This window comes from Symphodus melops, assembly GCF_947650265.1.
Source record: "Symphodus melops genome assembly, chromosome: 20".
Lineage (NCBI taxonomy): Eukaryota > Metazoa > Chordata > Actinopteri > Labriformes > Labridae > Symphodus > Symphodus melops.
The window spans coordinates 17,305,112-17,323,253 of record NC_136710.1 but is presented as its reverse complement, the minus strand read 5'-3'; the positions used below and the strand labels follow the sequence as shown (position 1 = coordinate 17,323,253).

General features: G+C 43.6%; 2 protein-coding genes across 3 annotated transcripts in view; both read right to left on the bottom strand.

The window, feature by feature from the left end:
- dock11 (dedicator of cytokinesis 11) overlaps positions 1 to 18,142 on the bottom strand; it is a 74,478-nt gene that overhangs the window by 23,238 nt on the left and 33,098 nt on the right. The window contains exons 20-37 of one of the 2 annotated variants that reach the window (XM_079370857.1): positions 16,327 to 16,450; positions 16,012 to 16,124; positions 15,635 to 15,718; positions 15,455 to 15,544; positions 12,948 to 13,069; positions 12,532 to 12,601; positions 12,305 to 12,430; positions 11,954 to 12,025; positions 11,438 to 11,584; positions 10,668 to 10,751; positions 9,122 to 9,233; positions 8,725 to 8,763; positions 6,597 to 6,778; positions 5,465 to 5,578; positions 5,020 to 5,089; positions 2,626 to 2,711; positions 1,433 to 1,553; positions 1,131 to 1,197 (exon numbers count right to left, since the gene is read on the bottom strand). In XM_079370857.1, the coding sequence (XP_079226983.1) occupies positions 1,131 to 1,197; positions 1,433 to 1,553; positions 2,626 to 2,711; positions 5,020 to 5,089; positions 5,465 to 5,578; positions 6,597 to 6,778; positions 8,725 to 8,763; positions 9,122 to 9,233; positions 10,668 to 10,751; positions 11,438 to 11,584; positions 11,954 to 12,025; positions 12,305 to 12,430; positions 12,532 to 12,601; positions 12,948 to 13,069; positions 15,455 to 15,544; positions 15,635 to 15,718; positions 16,012 to 16,124; positions 16,327 to 16,450 (1,823 nt within the window). The remainder of the gene's footprint in view (positions 1 to 1,130; positions 1,198 to 1,432; positions 1,554 to 2,625; positions 2,712 to 5,019; positions 5,090 to 5,464; positions 5,579 to 6,596; positions 6,779 to 8,724; positions 8,764 to 9,121; positions 9,234 to 10,667; positions 10,752 to 11,437; positions 11,585 to 11,953; positions 12,026 to 12,304; positions 12,431 to 12,531; positions 12,602 to 12,947; positions 13,070 to 15,454; positions 15,545 to 15,634; positions 15,719 to 16,011; positions 16,125 to 16,326; positions 16,451 to 18,142) is intronic. The other variant, XM_079370858.1, reaches the window with a different exon arrangement.
- The window catches only part of LOC306841156 (interleukin-13 receptor subunit alpha-1-like), a 72,232-nt gene that overhangs the window by 39,644 nt on the left and 14,446 nt on the right, over positions 1 to 18,142 (bottom strand). The window lies entirely within an intron of this gene.

Here is an 18,142-nt window from a genome sequence, read left to right as displayed (position 1 = left end):
TGGAAATAACTAGTGAAGAAGTGAATCTTCTTGCTGATGGAAGCTCTGATCACACCACCAGTCTTAAACTCAGCCTGTTTTATAACCTGTTAAAGTAGAATGAATAAACACGATGAGATAAATGATCTCAACTATCACGTCATGTTTTTAAAGGATCATTCAGTCTCACATCAGAGACATCATCCCCACAGATCTGGACAGTCAGCCTCTCAGGCTTCACACAGTCTCACCTCGAACATCCAAACTCTTCTCTTCTTCAACGCCGCCTTTCATATAATCTTCCCCCATAAACGGGTACATAAACTGGGTCACCAAGAAACCGACCGCTGCATTCTGCTCGTGGACCTTCTGACCTGCAGACCACCACACATCCTCAACCCACATTCTGCACACAGGCGTGCCACAGGGCGCTGTGCTCGGCCCACTCCAAAACTCAAGTGAAGCTTGTGGATGAAACCTGTCAGTCAACACCTCCCACCTGCTGAAGAAAACTGAACAGACCATTTTCTCTCGAAGGAAACTTTAAACTGACAGCAGCCGGTCAAGGCCTGACACAGAAACACTCTGTCAGCGTGGCGTACGCCGGCTTCACAGCAGAACAGAGAAAGGACTCGACCTGGGAAGTAAAAACAAGCACAGGGGGTTGGAGGAGCTGTGCTTGGGGACCTGGATGTTGCGTCTGCTGGCCGAATACAAAGGAGAAAAGACGGACACACAGAGGACACATTCTGGCCCCTCGAAGACCTCAGACGAGGGACTGCATGAGGAACAGCTTCTCCACCCCGAGCTGTAGCCTCCAGGACCCCTCCTCCTCCTTTCCCCCCACCGGGAAACACACACACATACATTGTGTGAAGGAATATTATGAATAATGCACTACTGCACTTTATGATCCTGCTGCAATCCGAACACTTAGTGCAAGGTCCATTATTCATTCATCTTTTTTGCATAAGATATTGTGCATTGCTTTCTCTTTTATTGAAACTGCTGCTTGTCTGTTATATTTCATGTTTGTTTGTTTTTTTTATCTCGTCTCTCCCTGCCGGCCTGCTTGTCATCACTAACATGTTGTGTGTCTTTTTTTCAACACATCGCACGCAGTATGGAGTGAAGCAATGTAGACTACTCACTCGAGAAAGCTGAGGAAGTTCATGATGTCTTGAGGGCTGACTTTGTTCCAGTAGGCATTGAGCGTATCTGTGGACAAGTAGACAGTCAAAGTCAGCAGTGAGTGTGTAAGGCGTGGTGAACTTTGAATCAACAGCTGTTGTTGGTTTAAGAGAGGTCGTGCATGACGATGGACGACGCCTGGTTGAGCTTCGTTATTTAATTCAACAGTTCAGCTCAGTTCGTGCCTGAGCTCCGTCCTTCAACGTCTGGGTTGTGTTAAAGAAAGGTCTAATGTGCTGTGTGGTTAGAAATCATGACTGACCCTCTGACAGAGTCTTGACGATGTGCAGGGAGGACAGCAAGAGGCCCTTGATCTCGTACTGTCCCAGTCTGCCGATGGGAGGCACGGGGCTGCTGCTCATGGTGGAGCAACGTCTCTGCAGCTGGAACAAAAGTACAACATACCTTTCAGGGTGCGATTTAAAATTCACTGGATAAAAAAAAAGGAATTTTCGGTCATTTTTTTTACATTTATTTAGATTTAATGTTGCACACTTTTAATGAAATAAATATAAATAAAAAGATCCTTCAGACCCGCTATTCAAGATTCCTGCAGCTGTCTTCCTCGAGAATAAATAAAAGTTGTAGAAATGTGCATCACCCAGATGATGTCACTTCCTCTCCTCTACGTTCAGCATTAGAGGCAAATGTGACTTATGCATCTTCATGAGATCCTGCATACATCTGCATTCCCTGCATCTCAAGAGAGGAGGTTTACCAGAGCAAACCGGCACTGTATGCCTGCATGTGGTGTATGGCTTTACTTCATTGTCTTGGCTTTACTTCCCATGTTAACTGTGTTTGCGCCGATCCACCCAGACCAATTCTTTGTATGTGTTCATTTACGTGGCAATAAAAAAACATTCCGATGTCACGGCTGCAGTTATAGGAATCCAAGTGTGGCCAGGGAGTGAACCTCGATACGCATTAAATAAACTCAAGCTCCCATTCAGTAAACACAGTGTGCTGTACAGTACCACAGCTGTCTGTCCTTATTTAACATCTGGACCGATTCAAGCTTCCTGCTGAGTTAGCGTCTTCTGTGTTCAGACGAAGCCCGGCATCTTCCAGAAGAAATGAACCTTTTTTTATGAACATGTCTCATTCACCCTTTGACATGCAGTGTCTTTCCCCACAGAGGCACACATCAAAACAACTGAAGCTTGAAATGAATGGTGATCTTTGGAAACATAATGAAAGCATTTGATGTGAGGCTGCGGGATTAGAAGAGGGTCTGTTTTCTTGGGCTCTGTGTGTTCAGAGATGGGAGGACCACATACACTGTTTAACTCAGAAGAGAGCTGAGGTTATGTTGATATTTTCATTATGTGAGCTTATTATGACTGCACAGTTGAGACTTGCAGATGTCGGGAGTACGTGGCATGAACTCTTTGTGCGAGCTGTAGACATCTCATACAGATGATGCGTCCTGCTGTCCGCACACATTGTCCTCACCTCAGTGCTGTCTGGTGTTCCCGAGTCCATAAATAATGAACATCTGGAGTCCTCTCTCCTCACATGGCCATTCTGAGCTGGCAGACCTGCACAGACAGCTGTACGGTGAGTCACATTAACATGTTTACATGTGAGTGTCGTTACATTTCTTATTGTTCTTAAATCAAAAAACACAAATAAATATTGATTGATTGATATTGTATCTGGGGACGCAGCAGTTCATCGGTTCAGCGTCGGTTCACATACGGTGGCATGAACCGATGTCAGCAGCCAATCTTTATTTAGCGTGTCAAATCAATTTAATGCCTACATCTAGTATACCTCATTACTGTTCTCTATTCATTCAGAGGGGAGGTTTCAAACATGAAAGAAAATGCTGCCACTGTTGGAGCCTTAAACCAAAAGAAGTCATGAAACAATTATCAGAATCAGAATCGGCAACTGGCTGAATTGTTATCGCAAACATCGGTAACAGCGTCAGCCTAGATTTTCACAATTGATGATTCTCTAATCATATTGTATTAAATCGTAACCTTACCTAATCTCACCTAACGTAACTTATGGTATCGTAATGGAACATATCGCCATAATGCACAAAAAAGCTACGAGAGTTCAATGCAGGGAATGGATGAAAGCTGAACTGCACTCGCAAAACAACGAGCTGAAAATGTAGAAACATAAACGCAGTGTAAAATGATGGACTGCCCTGCTGAACATGTGGAAGGTAAAAAGACAGAAGCAGCAGATTATCAAATTCAGATGTGTAGAGAAAAAGAGGCAATAGGACCAACATAAATTTGTAGACAAAGCTTGGTATCGTAAAAGATGATTTAAAACAACTACAGTAGCAAAACTGTGAAAACTCTGAAACAATAAATCAGCATTTCCACAAATCATGAGAGACACTGATCCACTCTCCAACTGAATTTATGGCGGTAGTGGTTGAAAAAATATTGGAAAAAAACCAAGTTGCACTGACATATAAGTTATGGCTGTTAATTCAGCTGGAACTTCCTGATTGATGAAGCAATATCCGGTTCAGACACGAGGGGACCTCTGATTTGGGTTGTTTACAGTTTTAGTTGTTTACAGCCTTCTGTGGCTCAGAGCTTCTGAGAATATAATCAAACAAGACCACCGGGGAAAAGAAGCAGCTATATATGGATTTTTGGGAATTGTGAGAAATAGTCAGACTGCAGACGAAAGGTCAGGAGAATTTCTCTTCTGCTGCCTTTAATGTTGATATTGGCTCATTTGTGGTCTGCTTTGATCAAACGCAGAATTATTGGAATTGCATGGAAAGAATAATGAGACACATTCACACGTTCATTCACACAACCTTTTGACACACTAATGGTAGAATTTGGACCTTCTGAACTGTCCTTGCATCCTCTCCTCGAAGCAAGGAAACGACTAAGCATTCAGCCTGGTTTACAGCTGTAAACAAAGATCAAAGAACGAGAGTCTGACAGAAAGAGGCGGTCCTGATTGCTGATATGGCTGCAGCTGAGCTGGAATGAGTATCTTCACAGATGGTGGCCTATTGTCAACAAAAACTCAAAAGAGAAAAGTGTTTTCCATTAGGAGGTGTGGTGCTCTGCTGCATGTGCTGCAGACAGTTATCTAGGTCATCTGAGCGCAGTTAACCCTCACAAACTAGATGGTGGCATCACTTCAAAATAATCCCGAGCAATGTTTTTCTGCACAAAAGGGCAAGAGAAGTTTGAGTACTGGGGCGTTATCAGAAGATGTGCAGAGACCCTGTGCAGCGCTCACCTCATTCGATTGTTCTTGAAACGTGCACTATTTGAGGACACGTCTTTCAGAATGTGAGACTCCGCCTCTCTGACACGCCCCTTTTTTTTAATAGCCGTTCATGCCATTAACGTGTTGACAGTTAACTTTATCAGCTGACAGATGTTCCTCCAGTCGTTTTCTCTGGTATTTCCCTGTCGTTTGATGCTACTACAACAGCTCTTAGCTCTTTTTGACGTGTTGTCTTTGTTCAATAACCAACTGAATATGGGCTTTCAATGTTTTACTAATCATCACATTCTGCATTATTTATTTTATTTTTTTTAACTTGATATACACTTTTTTGGAAACAGGGATGTGCATTCATGTCGACCCCATTAAACCCAACTCTCAAACAAACGCCTCCATCATCACAAACTGTTAAGTGCCATGTAGTTTGTGAAGACAATTTTTAAGGGTTGATGTTAGACGTCTGGCACACAGCTGCAGCTTTTAATGAGAGAGACGCTGAAGCTAATGGATCGATTCTGTGCATCAAAGTGTTGTTGTGGGGTTTTTTTTTTTTTTTGGTAGTAATAAATGATGTTTGAACAGGAAGAGGGCAGATGCACTGTGTAGCATTGTTCAGACTGAACTCACTGTGGTCCATCACGGTGCTGATTCTCCTGCTGTCCACTGAACTGGTTGATATCAGGTCGTCTCTGGAGCCCTGGAAACAAACAAGATGGAGAAAGTCCAATCTGGGCCTCGACTCTTACCCCTTCATCAAACATCCCTCAACCCTTACCATGAACTATTTATCAATATCTTTTTCTTGGTGTGGTCTGTTGTTCGAGAAAAGTGTATCATCTAAATGTGTGACTTTGTTAAATGAAACCACTTGATGGATAAAAAGTTATAACAATTAAATAGACCCAAGAACTGTTGAAATAAATTCACCCGATGGATTCACAGAAATATCTCGAATCATATTAAAGTTTCTAAAACATACTCAACAAGAACAAGAACAACAATTGAAACTGTTGGAGAAAGAACGGGCTTCTCTTTCAGGCCACCGTCGCTGCAGGCTCGGCGGTGGACTCACGTTTAAGCCGAGCCCGGGGCTGGAGGTGTGCGGCTGTGCAGACAGCTGCTTCAGGTTCTGGTAGAGCAGCTCCAGAAGTGGCAGGTAGAGCAAACAGATCCTGGCCTGCTGGTTCTGAAACATTAGAAAAAGCCTCCATGAGGTTTTTGAATCATAAACCTCCTGCTGTGTTTCCACAGCTGTTTTGAGAGGTGGCTGTTCTCTATAAACAGGCTGGTTTGCATAACAGACGGTGATGTTTTATGGGAACGTTTGTTCAGGTACTTTGGGAGACGTGTTGCATAAACACAAACATGAGTTCACAGAGTTAGGACGGTCTTTTAGTTACTGAGCACCAAACACCTGGAATAAGCTTCAGAGACATTTTAAGATCAACACATTAATCACACTAGGACAAGTCAAAGTTTTAATTTCTGATTTGACTCATTTTAATTATTTTAAACATTTACTTATTACTGTTTTTTTATATTGTTTTTCTTGCCTTTTTTTAACTGGATTTTTTATTTCCTGCCTTTCTCTTGTTTTATCCGTATCTTGCACCTCGGCACCAGTGGCTTTCTGACCTTTCCCTCTCAATGTGTTTTCTGAAGATTTAAATAAAAGAAATGATGTGTTTTCGATATGTTAGTGATGTAAGATTAAAGATATCCGATCACATTGCCGAGGGACTACGGATGCTAATTTATGTGGACTGTCACTATTTTTAAATAAATGGATGAACAATAAAACTTAAACAGAAAACAAAGAACTGATATCTGTGTAAAAAAAAATACACAGAAAATTATTTTCTTTTTGACAATTTCAACAATCTATATATTTTCTGTGTGCTGGAAAGGATTTGATTTTTTTTTAATGTTTTTATTATTTTGGGCTATTTTCGCCTCTTTTGGACAGGACAGCTGAAAAGAGGCGGGAAATGTTGGGAGGGGAGAGTGAGGGGAAGATGTGCAGCGAAGGGCTAGGGCCGAACACGAACCCACGGCGCCACAGCCTCCGCACACAGGGCACGTGACACAACCGCTCGGCCATCCGGCGCCCAAGACGGAAGGGATTTCAAATGGCAGAAAAAAACGCTGCGATGACCGGAGTCACCGGCAATGTGGTGAGAATGATTCTGAACACCCTCTCTCACCTTGAACGCCATGTAGCGGTCGTCCATGGCGTGTTTGATGAGAAGGTTCTTGAGAACGCTCACAGCCAGCTGTCTGACCTCGGGCCCTTGTTGCAAAGCTTCAGCCACTTCTCTCAGCAGCAGACCCACCAGGAAGTGATTATGGCAATAATCCTCCGTCAGGCTGAACTCCAGACTCTGCTCTGTGGTCGGACCAGAGGAAGAAATTACATATGTGACGCGGGAAGGCAGTAAAAGGTGAAGAAATGTCCTGAGATCATAATCTGATAGACTTGTGAAATGTGTTTCCCTGATGTTAAAGCCCCAGATCGTTAGTACAAAACAAGAGAAGGGTGAGAATCACAACATCATGTTTGGGTTGCTGTTGTTGTAAATGTTGTTTCAGATTTCACTGTTGTACTGTAAGGATCTAAAAACACGTTAATCTGGAGGCGACAGGACTGAAAAACTCATTAAAATCCTGATTTAGATTGAAAATCCTGAAAAGTTCAGAGCCCCATCAGGCACATGGAGATGAAAACTTGATTGGATGAAAAACTTTAATTAGATTCTGAGAAACTTGTGTCAGATCTTCTTCAAAGCTTTTACAAGATCACAAGAGGCACTTTAAGACCCTGAGGAACTTTTTCATAAACACTTTGAGAAATAAACTACAGCTGGATCCAGGGAAACTTCTGTCACATCTTTAGAAACTTTAAGAGTCTACATTTGTAAGATCCAAAAGAAACTATTTCTGGATACCCAGATGTTTTTGGTAGATCAGACAAAATTTTAGCAAGATCACTGGACATTTTGGAAGACTCTGAAAAACTTTCAATGCGATCTTGTGAAACTTTATAGAGATCCTGGGAAGATTTGTAACATCTCACCAAAGTGTGGCTCGATGAAGTTCGACTTTTAGTTTCTCAGGATGAATCTCACTAAAGAGTCTCGGGACAACATGTTTTCTCTACTCCGTGTCCCTTTGGGGCTCAGTAAAAAAGAAAACAAAAAGTGTTTTAACGTATTGTAATTACAAACTTTAAACCAGGTACTGTCCATTCTGTCCGCACACCAGAAGCTGCTCCATTTATCACTGAAACAAAATGATCTCCACATGTGCTGATCTGGACAAGTGGGGAGACACTCCTCCACATACGTACAACCCCTGAGGTCACCTCACGGCGGCTCAGTTGGTTGAATCAGTGGCCCTTTAAAACAGGAAGTCGTGGGTTCGATCCCCAGCTCCTGCAGCTACACTACCAAACGAACTACAGGTCATGTGACACAAAGCGAGGAACATACCTGAGAAACAAACATCAGTAATGTGATGATCGTTTCAATCAAGTGTTAAATGGAGCAGCTGCTGCGTCGTCTCCCTTCTGTCTTTGGATCGATGGGTTGCTCACATGTGCGTGCTGTTTGATACTTCTGAATCAGCAGACCCGACCATTTAAAGTCCCTCATAATAGTTATGTATCAATGCTTAATCAATTGATGTCAGTTTTATGTCATGGATCAATATTTATGATGATCTGCAGTGAAACCTTAACACAACAACGTAACAAAGTCATACAAGCATTAATGTCTGCACACCACACAAACACACACGACTGCTCCTGACTCACTGACTACATTAGCACAAGTGTAAAGAAACAAGAACAATCAATGAGCAGGAGATCAGACAGACGTGCCGCCGGAGAATGACAAGTTATCTGTTTCGGACACAAACAGTGACGCACAGTTTCACAATAATGCTGTGTTAATATTAAAAACAGGCAGTGCAGCCTGGAAACAGAGCCGCAATTATGTGCAATCAATTATGAGAGAGAGAGAGAGAGAGAGAGAGAGAGAGCGAGCCTTGTGAAAGTGTTTATATGTTGAGTAGTTTCACAGTCAAGCATCAAGAGAAAGAGATCAGCTGATTCCCATAAGCTCCTCTCCAGTACAACACACAGGCTCGGGCGTATGAAGAAGTTAGCCTAGCATTAGCATTGTGCAAAGTGAGTGGAAGTGAATGGATGTCCTATGAGACAAAAAAGGGGGAGCTTGAACAGGATGGCGGGAGGGTTAGTGCAAGGAGGTGCAGGTTGTTTGCAGATGGTGGCATTGATGTACAGTGCGGTGCGGTGCGGTGAGAGTCACCTACCTACAGGGCCAAAAAGCTCCGTCGCATACGGAATAAAGTCTAAAGGGAGGGGGGGAGTAAAAAATAAAAAATAAAAAAAGGAATTGGGGGTAAAACTGTAAACAATCCATGCAGCATTTTAAAAGCACAGTTCTTTTTTTGTTTCTTTCATGTGGTTGTAAAAAAACATGACATGTGAAGTGTTGAATAAACTTGTTGAGCAGGAGCAGAGCAGAAGTCGGTGTGCCAACTGCCTCCTGTCATTGTTGTCTTTACTTCATGTGCGTCAGGCAGGTTAATGAGGGGAATCAGTTTGGTGGATCAGGTCAGGGAAAGGTCAGTAAGGGATGAGGGTTCATGTGAGAGCTCGTCAGTGGTGACATGTGTGGCAGAGAGCAGAAGGCGTTTAGAGCCTCACCTTGCACCCTCTGCAGCTTGGTGCGTCCGAACGCCATGGGCAGGTTGAGGGGGATGAAGTGCTCGTGGTTGGACACGGTCATCAGGAACTCAAATTTCATTTCATTCAGCACCTGTGGCCAAAGAACAAACATGAGCACGTATGCTTTATGGAAATGTTTCATCAAACGGCCCCTGAGAATAAAGATCATTTAATCCTCGACTCCGGCTCCTGGTTGTCTGCACTGGTTCCATTTGTTAGTCAAATGAGCTGCTGGTAAAGAGAGCTGGCTCGGGCGCCATGAGCTGGTGACTGTTATGTGTGGGTTAGAGACCACATCGGCTATAAATCATATTGACCTTGCATCCTCATGTCTTCCTGTCTGTGCCTTCAACTTCTCACCCTTTCCCCCACAGAAAGGGCATCAACACTTTGGATACTTTAACAGGAGATATCTAACTGAACAATGTCTTTCATTTGTTATCAATGGTATCAAAAAGTGCCAAAAAAGAAACTCTTTAAGTCTTTGAAGGACGCACCCCGTCTCCATAACTTAATGACTGAAACATTACTGAGGTATTTGTGCCATTTAAACATGCAGGAATTTACCTGCATGATTAGTAATTAAAAAGAATGACAGGAAAAAGCCTTTGCAATTTCATATCAAAAGATCTTTTAAGTTCATAGAAGAGCAATGCGTCCCTGATAAACTTCAGAGGTAAACTCCTGTTCAAAATAGTTCTGAAACGTTTGGTAGCAAGTTAGACAGTGTGCGTATTCAGAGGAGTGGCTTGAAATCTTATTGGCCACGACAGATGCCACCAAAAATGTGTGACGATTATTGGCTATTTGCCTGAACAGAGGTGGTTCAGAGTTCATAGTTCTGCGTCGTTTGTGTTTTTTGTGAGGGAAGATGTTGGTCCGCAATTCACCGCCAAGCCGCTAGGGGGCAGTGGCGACGAACGAGGCGTTTGCGGTCTGTCCGACAACTAAACCAATCGAGGCTGAAAACGGTTGAATTTACAAACTCGTTAGCTCACTTAATATTTCCGTTAAGTAAAAGTAACCGAAAAGTAAGTCTGAGCTGACCAATCACAGTCCTTGCGGTTAGGGGCGCAGAAGTATAAATTAGGCTTAATGCATTAAATCCTCTATTAAGGCTGACTCGCAACAAGCAGCTCATAGTTTTCAGTGTGCAGATGTTTGTTTGCAATTCTGAAAATAACTTATGTTGTTATGAGTCCTCGAAGGATTAAGCTTAGACGATGTTTTTGTTGCTATCATGTTGTGTTAGCTAACAGTCATTGTGGCCAGTGCAGACAGAAAGGGGCCAACAAAAGCTCTTTAAAAACTTCAGGTCACCCCTGCACAAGCCGGGACCCCAGTTAGACCACCCCCGTCTGAAAAGTCTAGACACGCCCCTGTAAAGGCTATAGAAGGAGAAATGACCCAATATGGACTGTCAGGCACTTGTGTTGTTGTTGCCGTGTTTGTGATCACCTGACAGTCAAAAGCTTGGCCTTGTTTTTGAGTGGAAGATGTTTCTGTGTTCTGTCAGAGCACCCACCTTTGGATCTTTGAGACCAAAATGACACATGTAGTGGTTGACCAGACCGAAGGCAAAGCCCCTGTTCATGAAGGTCAGGCACCTCTGAGGACAGAAAACTCAGGTTAGGACACGTTAAAGTGAAGGAAGATCGCAGACAAACACATCTTTGAGAACACTTCTTCGAGTTCCCATGACGTCTGTGAACCTTTATGACTTCTGACCTCACAACATTTCTCAAAAAGCATCTCCAGTATTTATCCTGGTGTTACCAAGTTTCTGCTCGTGGAGCTGATTAGAAGAAGGCCAAAGCCTTTTGGGCCGGGTAGATTCAGTTACATCTGAACCAGTTGGCTGGTCCAATTCCATCAATGTGGTAACAGTTGGTTTCCTTTTTGCCTGGAAAACTAAGGGGCCGTAAAAACGGCTCTGTGTCTTAAAAACCAGCGACCAAATCCAGACCGTTCAGGACCAGAATCTAAACTTCCAAAGAGGAGATCCTGGCTGCTGTTGTAGACAGAGGAGCACGCTTCCTTGGTGTCTGATGATGTAGTAAGGTGACTTTAAGATTTAATTCAGTCAAATCTCACATGTTGCTTCTTAATGTTTTCGAGGGAACCCATAAAACATGTGAGATCAAACAGCTCCCTGCCAGCTGTTTCATTTTAACTTGTTGTGGTCGTCCGGAGCAGAGACAAAAACAAAGACCTGCGTGAGAAGATACAGAAACAATAGAAACAGCTTTTGATGTCTTTGGCTGTTTTTTAGGATTTTGAATGTGGTGTTCAGACCTTGATGAAGTTAGCCAGGCTCAGGTTGATGCAGCGAGCTTCCTCTTGGATTTCCATGTGGCGGATGGTGATGTGTGGCATGATGGACAACACCAGGGACTGGAGCGCCTGGTGGAAACTGTCCGGGAAGCGCTGGGCCCGAGGCATCTAAAGAAAAGTCAGGACAAATAGCACAGCTTGACTTGAAAACAATTAGACTCTAGCATGTCAAGCATCTTGAGGTCAAATGAACAGTTGGTAAACAGATTGCATTTCTTTTTTAATCTTAGCGTCATCACTTTGCTTTATGCAGAACATCTGACGTTGCTGGTTTATACCAGATGGCTCGCAGAGTCATCCCGAGTCTCCTGCTCTCCCCTGAGTTGTGTGTGATGAGGATTTTTTTGTGTTGTAACACCACAACATTTCCTTCTAGATCCCTGGCAGATAAAGAGGCTCATATTTCCGAACAAACAGATGTTTAAAAAAGGCGACGACAATCAGCTCAGTCTAGGCTGAAGAATGCTTCATGCATACCTTTATGCGGTTGCCCTCTTGCAGGAACTGGGCCATGGATTTGGCCATGATTTCACAGAAGAACCAGGAGTACTAGAGAGAGGGATCAAACAGAGTCAATGTGACATCTCCAGGAATTCAAATTTCCATGGAAAGACATTCAGAATATTAAAGCTGCCAGTTGAATTAGAGAAAAAAAAAAATATTACAAGCCGCGACATGCTGCCTGACATTGTTGTTACAACTCATTATGAAAATTGTTTACTTTCTGTTCTGCTGGTTTAAAGACACAATTCATAGACAAGTGTGCCACCTGCTGTTCAAAGTTGGAACTACAAGTGGACGGGGTTGAGGAAAAGGCAGACAGCAAACCTTAAGCAGTTTATTGCTGGTGTTGAAATCAGCCGTTTGCTTGAGCGTGGCCGTCACAGCGGTGGCCAGCACCTCGTGAGTGGTCGCTGAGTTTCCTGACGCAGGGTTGTTGGTCACAAATACGTACTGAAAAGAGAAGAAGCAGAAACCCATAAACACGTATGGCGCACTTTAAGTGAAAACTGACCAGCGGTAGAGGCGTGTGCAGCAGTCGCAGCGTTTGTTACCTTGACAAAAGAGCGCAGGTAGTGCTCCAGGCCCTCCTCGTGACATCTGGAGACGATGTGTATGATCACTCTGAAGGCACAGATAAGGCTGCGTTGTAAGACTTGAAGCATTCATTTGAATAAAAGGGGAAAAACTGCAGTCATGATTTTACAAGATGGGAGGGGATTAGTGTTACCCCAGGACCTCGGGTGCAACATCAGTGAGTCGGTGCGGCGCTTTTGCACGGGATAAGCAAAGTTTGTGATTTACTCCTTTTTAGGGATATTTCTGAATGAAAACCTTGAGGTGCTGCATGAGAACTACGATTTTCACATTTTACAGCACACAGCCTGCTGGACGTTAACTGGAAGAGAAAGACTAATCCGCAGAGGTCCCAGGGTAATACTGATCCTGTTGATGGTCGGGCTCAACGCACCGCAGAGAGTTGACGGCAATCTCATGGGCTTCTTTGGTCGCTGTTGTGAGCACCTCAAACAGCTGCATCAGCACCACAGGCAGGAAGTTTATGATCACATGAGTCTCCATGGCATGCAGGCACTACGGTGAAGGAAGACAGGAGAGTTCAGTCAAGTCAGTTAAACTGTCCAATGACGACGACTGTAAGCGCCTCGTGTGTCGAACAGCATTTTGTTTTTATGGACACGTTCATTAAACTCGCTTTGGATAGTGAGCGGGAGGATGTGGTTCAGATTAGAGCCTCTCATCCTTCACATAGAAAGGAGCCAGTTGATGTGGTTTCGGACGTCTCCCTTTGGAGGCTTTCAGGCCGCGCCCAACTAGGAGGAGAGCCCGGGGTAGACCCAGAGTTCACCGAAGGGATTATAGATCCTCTCGAGCCCCAGGAGGAGCGGGAAAACATTGGTGGGGAGACTACACAGAGACCTATCAGTATAACTTTTCATTTTGTGGCCTTGATTAACATCTTAATCATGTTTTACAACAGCTTTTATTTACATTCACACTGATTTGGTTGAATCTTGTAGTCTTCTTCTTTCTAATATATATATATATATATATATATATATATATATATATTTATTTTATTTTTTTTATTATATTTTGGGGCTTTTTCGGCCTTTATTGAGAGACGGAGAGAGAGAGAGAGAGAGAGACAGAGACAGAGACAGAGAGAGAGACACTGGATAGTGTAGGAAATCGGGGAGAGCGAGAGAGGGGAATGACACGCGGGAATGGGCCTCAGGCTGGAGTTGAACTTGGGCCAACCACGTGAGGACTACAGCCTCGATACATGGTGACGCGTGCGCTGCCGCTGTGCTGCAGGCGCCCCAACTTCTAATATTTTATGTGATTTCACTGCTCAGGTGAGGTTTCCTCAGTTCTGACTAGAGCTGCAGCTATCGAATATTTTAGTAATCGAGTATTCTATCGAATATCCCGTCGATTAATCGAGTAATCGAATAAATCATACTTTTGCTTAATTAAGGTTTAACTCGTCTTGGGTCGTCCCTACAAACCTGCTTCTTTGCAGTTACCATGGAAACGCCTGCTTGTTACAGCCAACCACCTCTGCTCTACAGCTGCTGATGATGCTCACCATATTACTGACAGGGTCCCAAATTCACTTTCTGATTCACTGGTCAAGGCGGCAGGTAGATGAAAAATACAGGCCAAACACGTTTTAATGGCTGAAATAACAAATAGTGTTTTGTGTAGCCTACACATCTGTTACAGTACATTTAATTGAGAAAGCATTATGTTCTGTTGAATCAATCACAGACTCAATCATTTTGTCAGATCAGGAAATCGAGAAACTTTAAATATATATTTGCTTGTCCGAGACTCTGGAATGAACACCTTCAAGAGTGAACTGAAGACGCTTTTATTTGTCCAGGCTTTTTAATTAGCCTCTTTAGGGCTGCTATGATTTCTGTATTGTCTTGGCTTGTATATTGTGTGTGATGTTTTTTTTAACTTTGTTTGTGACGCACCTTGCGGCCTCTGCCTGTGAAAGGTGCTATAGAAATAACCCCCCCCCACACACACACACACACACTGCATTAACATTGCATACTAAACACTAAAATCCATCAGAGAATAATAAATTATTATTCCACAAAACCAGTTCTGTCTTGATTTAGATTTGACAACATTAGACATGTAAAATAATCAGCCTGTTTATTATCTGAAGTGTGTGTATCTCTGTCTGCTCCTGCAGCGCGTGCATTCAGCACGCTCACAGACTACAGAGACCAGAGACGTGTCTATGACAGAGACTGTGAGAGGACGTTGCTATCGTAATTTTAGCTGCAAACACGGAGAGAGTGAACGGAGAAAAGCCGACCATTTGACCGGATCACGTGTTCCCGACTGGCTCGTATGGATCACGGATCAACTGTGTGCTGACTAAAAGTTAAAAGGGGCGCGCCGGGCTCGTGTGTGTGTGTATGTGTGTGTGTTAGCGCTGAAGTGTCTGTGTGTAAGAGTTAGAGTGCAGCAGAGAGAGGAGCAGGTAGCTGCAGCTACATTAAACGTGTTTTATACTCATAGCATAGTTTTGATGACGCAAAAAAACTAAACGAGGCCTCGAGGCAGCGAAAATTCCTCCATGAATTTTTGTAATCGAATTATTCGAGTTATTCGAGGAATCGTTTCAGCTCTAGTTCTGACCAGAGAGGGCATGGTGCGAAAATGCCCTAAAAGTCTACATAACACACCATGATTTATGATTTCCCACTGTTCCTTCGGCGAAGCTGGTCTTTGCTTGCACTAAGGTGTGGGTTTTAATTGAAGAGGGGCTGAAACTGAACCCTGAGGGCCCGAGTAGGTGATGTGAGACGAGCAGAACGAATTCCTGAGATGTTTCTGTCATGATGGAGATTGCCAGATCTGCGAGGACCTGCAGGGCTCCGACTGTGCTGTCGAATGTTTCCTGTGATATTCATTCGTCATGGAAAACCATACCTTCAGGTACTTGACGAGTTCTGCTTGGTTGCCCTCCGATGTCGTCCTCATCAGCTGGCAGTGCTGGAAGAATTTGTGAAGGTGCAAATCCTGCGCAGGAAACAATCCAATTCAATAATCACACACACACACACACACACTTTTCACAGCAGCTGTTCTAAGAATATAGTGACACTGTACCTGAGCGTATATTGTTGATGCTACATGGATCCTCAGTTTGAACAGAGTCTTTGCATTTTCCACCCACTTGACATCTGGTTGGGACTGTTGAAAAACACACAACTCAAAGGATTTCATTCAGTTTTCAGGAAAGCTTTACAACAGAGAAACATTTGCATCACTGTTTATCAGCTTTAAGAAAGACAGTGCTATCATGAAGTGTTGGTGAGAAACAAGCCTTCTGTTTAGCGACATTTAGCTTGCCTTTTAAATCCTGCTCGCATCCATTCGTTTCATTTAAGCTTTTTAGCTTTTGGTCGAGCCTGAGAAGACTTTTTTTGTTTTTTAGACTGTGAGGCACCTTTCTGGGGTTTTGATTTAAGAGGACTGGACTTTACCTTCTTGGTGTCCTGGCACAGATATCCAGGAGGCAGGGTGGCTGCTACAGGCAGCTGGAGCTCTGCTGATTGCATCCTCCCATCTTTGAGCAAAGGCATCCAGGAGTAACCCACTGAAACACACGGGAAAGATTCATTATGAGGCGGGCTGGGATATCAGCATGTAACACCGTGAGATCATCTGTGACATGAATAAAGAAGAAGAAACCAGTACATGATGGCTTCAATGGGGCAGTGTAGGTCTGTGTTTCATTCTTATTATTAATGCTGCATTCAGGGACACAGATAAATCCAGTTTGAAGCAGACTCACTCACCGAGTGACTCGACTCCCTCTCTCTTCTTGCTGCTGGCCTTACTGCTGGACTCACAGCTGATGTGGTAAAAAGTGAAGAGGATGTGGTGTTTGTCGTGCACGTGCACCGGCAGCTCAATCTTCACCTGCGCACAACGGAGAGGGTCAGAGCTGCAAACATCTTCAGCATCAGCCTGGTCCGAACATCCACAAAATCTATGAACACTGACAAAGCTTTCCCCAGAGCTCAGATATTTCTTTGGAAAAACAAAACAAGAGCAAACTGGACAACTTTGTGGGCGTGTTCGAGTCAGCAGAGACTCAGTGACAATTCCTTTGTGGATAGGGAGCTAAAACAGGGCAGACTGAAGGTACGGGGTGGGGGGGGGGGGGATTACGAAAACCTTTGTACACACTTTCTCAGCAGCCTCATTCTATTTCACACTCTAAAACTCGTATTGAAAGTTTTATTTCGTTTGTCTTCTCCAAACAGAACGAGCATGAAGTGACCTGAGAGCTGTGCATCTCATCTTGACTTATAATCAGGAGGAATAACTAAACCTAGCATTCCCTCTTTTTTTAACTCTCACATGAATACTGTGCAGTAACTTCAAACATGTTTGCATTCTTTGAAACATGTGATACCATAAACACGCGTGTGTCCCATCACTGTGAAAGCATCATGAGGTGACACCTGATTATATGTTGTAACCACCAGGGGGCAGCGACAGCTCAGAAATAGATTTTTACTGAGTCGTTCAGATGAAGATCCTCTGACAGGAAGTGACACACACACACACACACACAATATTTTCCACAGTTGCAGATCTTGTAACCAACACATTTCTAAACAATGACACGAGTGCATATCATCAAATCCTCCCTCTCCAATTTATGAATCATCTTGCTGGGTTGCTAAATTCTCCTCGCTGGAGAAGCAGAGACTTCCACAACATTGTGACACACACACACACTGTTTGGAGCACTCCTTGTCCTACTCCGACTGATGGTAAACCAGAAGACCTTTTAGAAGATGAAGAGATATGAAATGAAAGATGCTGAAAAGACAAAGAGTTGTGCTGTAAGCAGAAGTCTTGATGATGTAACAGGAAGCTTAGTCGTGTGGAGGTAAATCCCAGCGAGCATGCTCCCGTGTGTGTGATGTGGGTGTGGGGACTCTTAAAGTCCTAATCTGTTTGATATCAGGGCCATATGGAGCCCCTCTGCTCTACCTCCTTATCGCTATCCTGGTCAGACCTCTTTCACTGAGCTTTAATCTGTGTGTGTGGATGTGTGTGTGTGTGTGTGTGTGTGTGTGTGTATGTGTGTATGTGTGTGTGTGTGTGTGTGTGTGTGTGTGTGTGTGTGTGTGTGTGTGTGTGTGTGTGTGTGTGTGTGTGTGTGTGTGTGTGTGTGTGTGTGTGTCGAGGGGTCTGTAAGTGTTTCACCGGTCCAGTGTGAGGCCTCAGACAGATTTGTGGGATTATCTCCGGGCCAGTTGAGGAATTCAGAGAGAATTTGAGGGTTCAAGGTAATTTAAAATTAATAATCAAAGTTTCTACATTTCCGCTTCAGTTTGAAAAACCGGATTCTCCTGCTTTTACTTCACCTATTCCACGTTCATAATTTGCCTGTTTTTGCTGTATTCTTTTGAGTTTTTCACTTGGACTGTTCCGACGCGTGCAACAAGAGCGCCCCCTGCAGACAGCGCCTCATGTATCGTGCCGTAAACATGAGGACGTGATGCACTGTGCATTTCCACTTCTGCCTCACATGATCCCACTGTCTCCATCAAATCCTTCTGACATTTAAATTCTGTTCAAGTTAAAATTATTCAT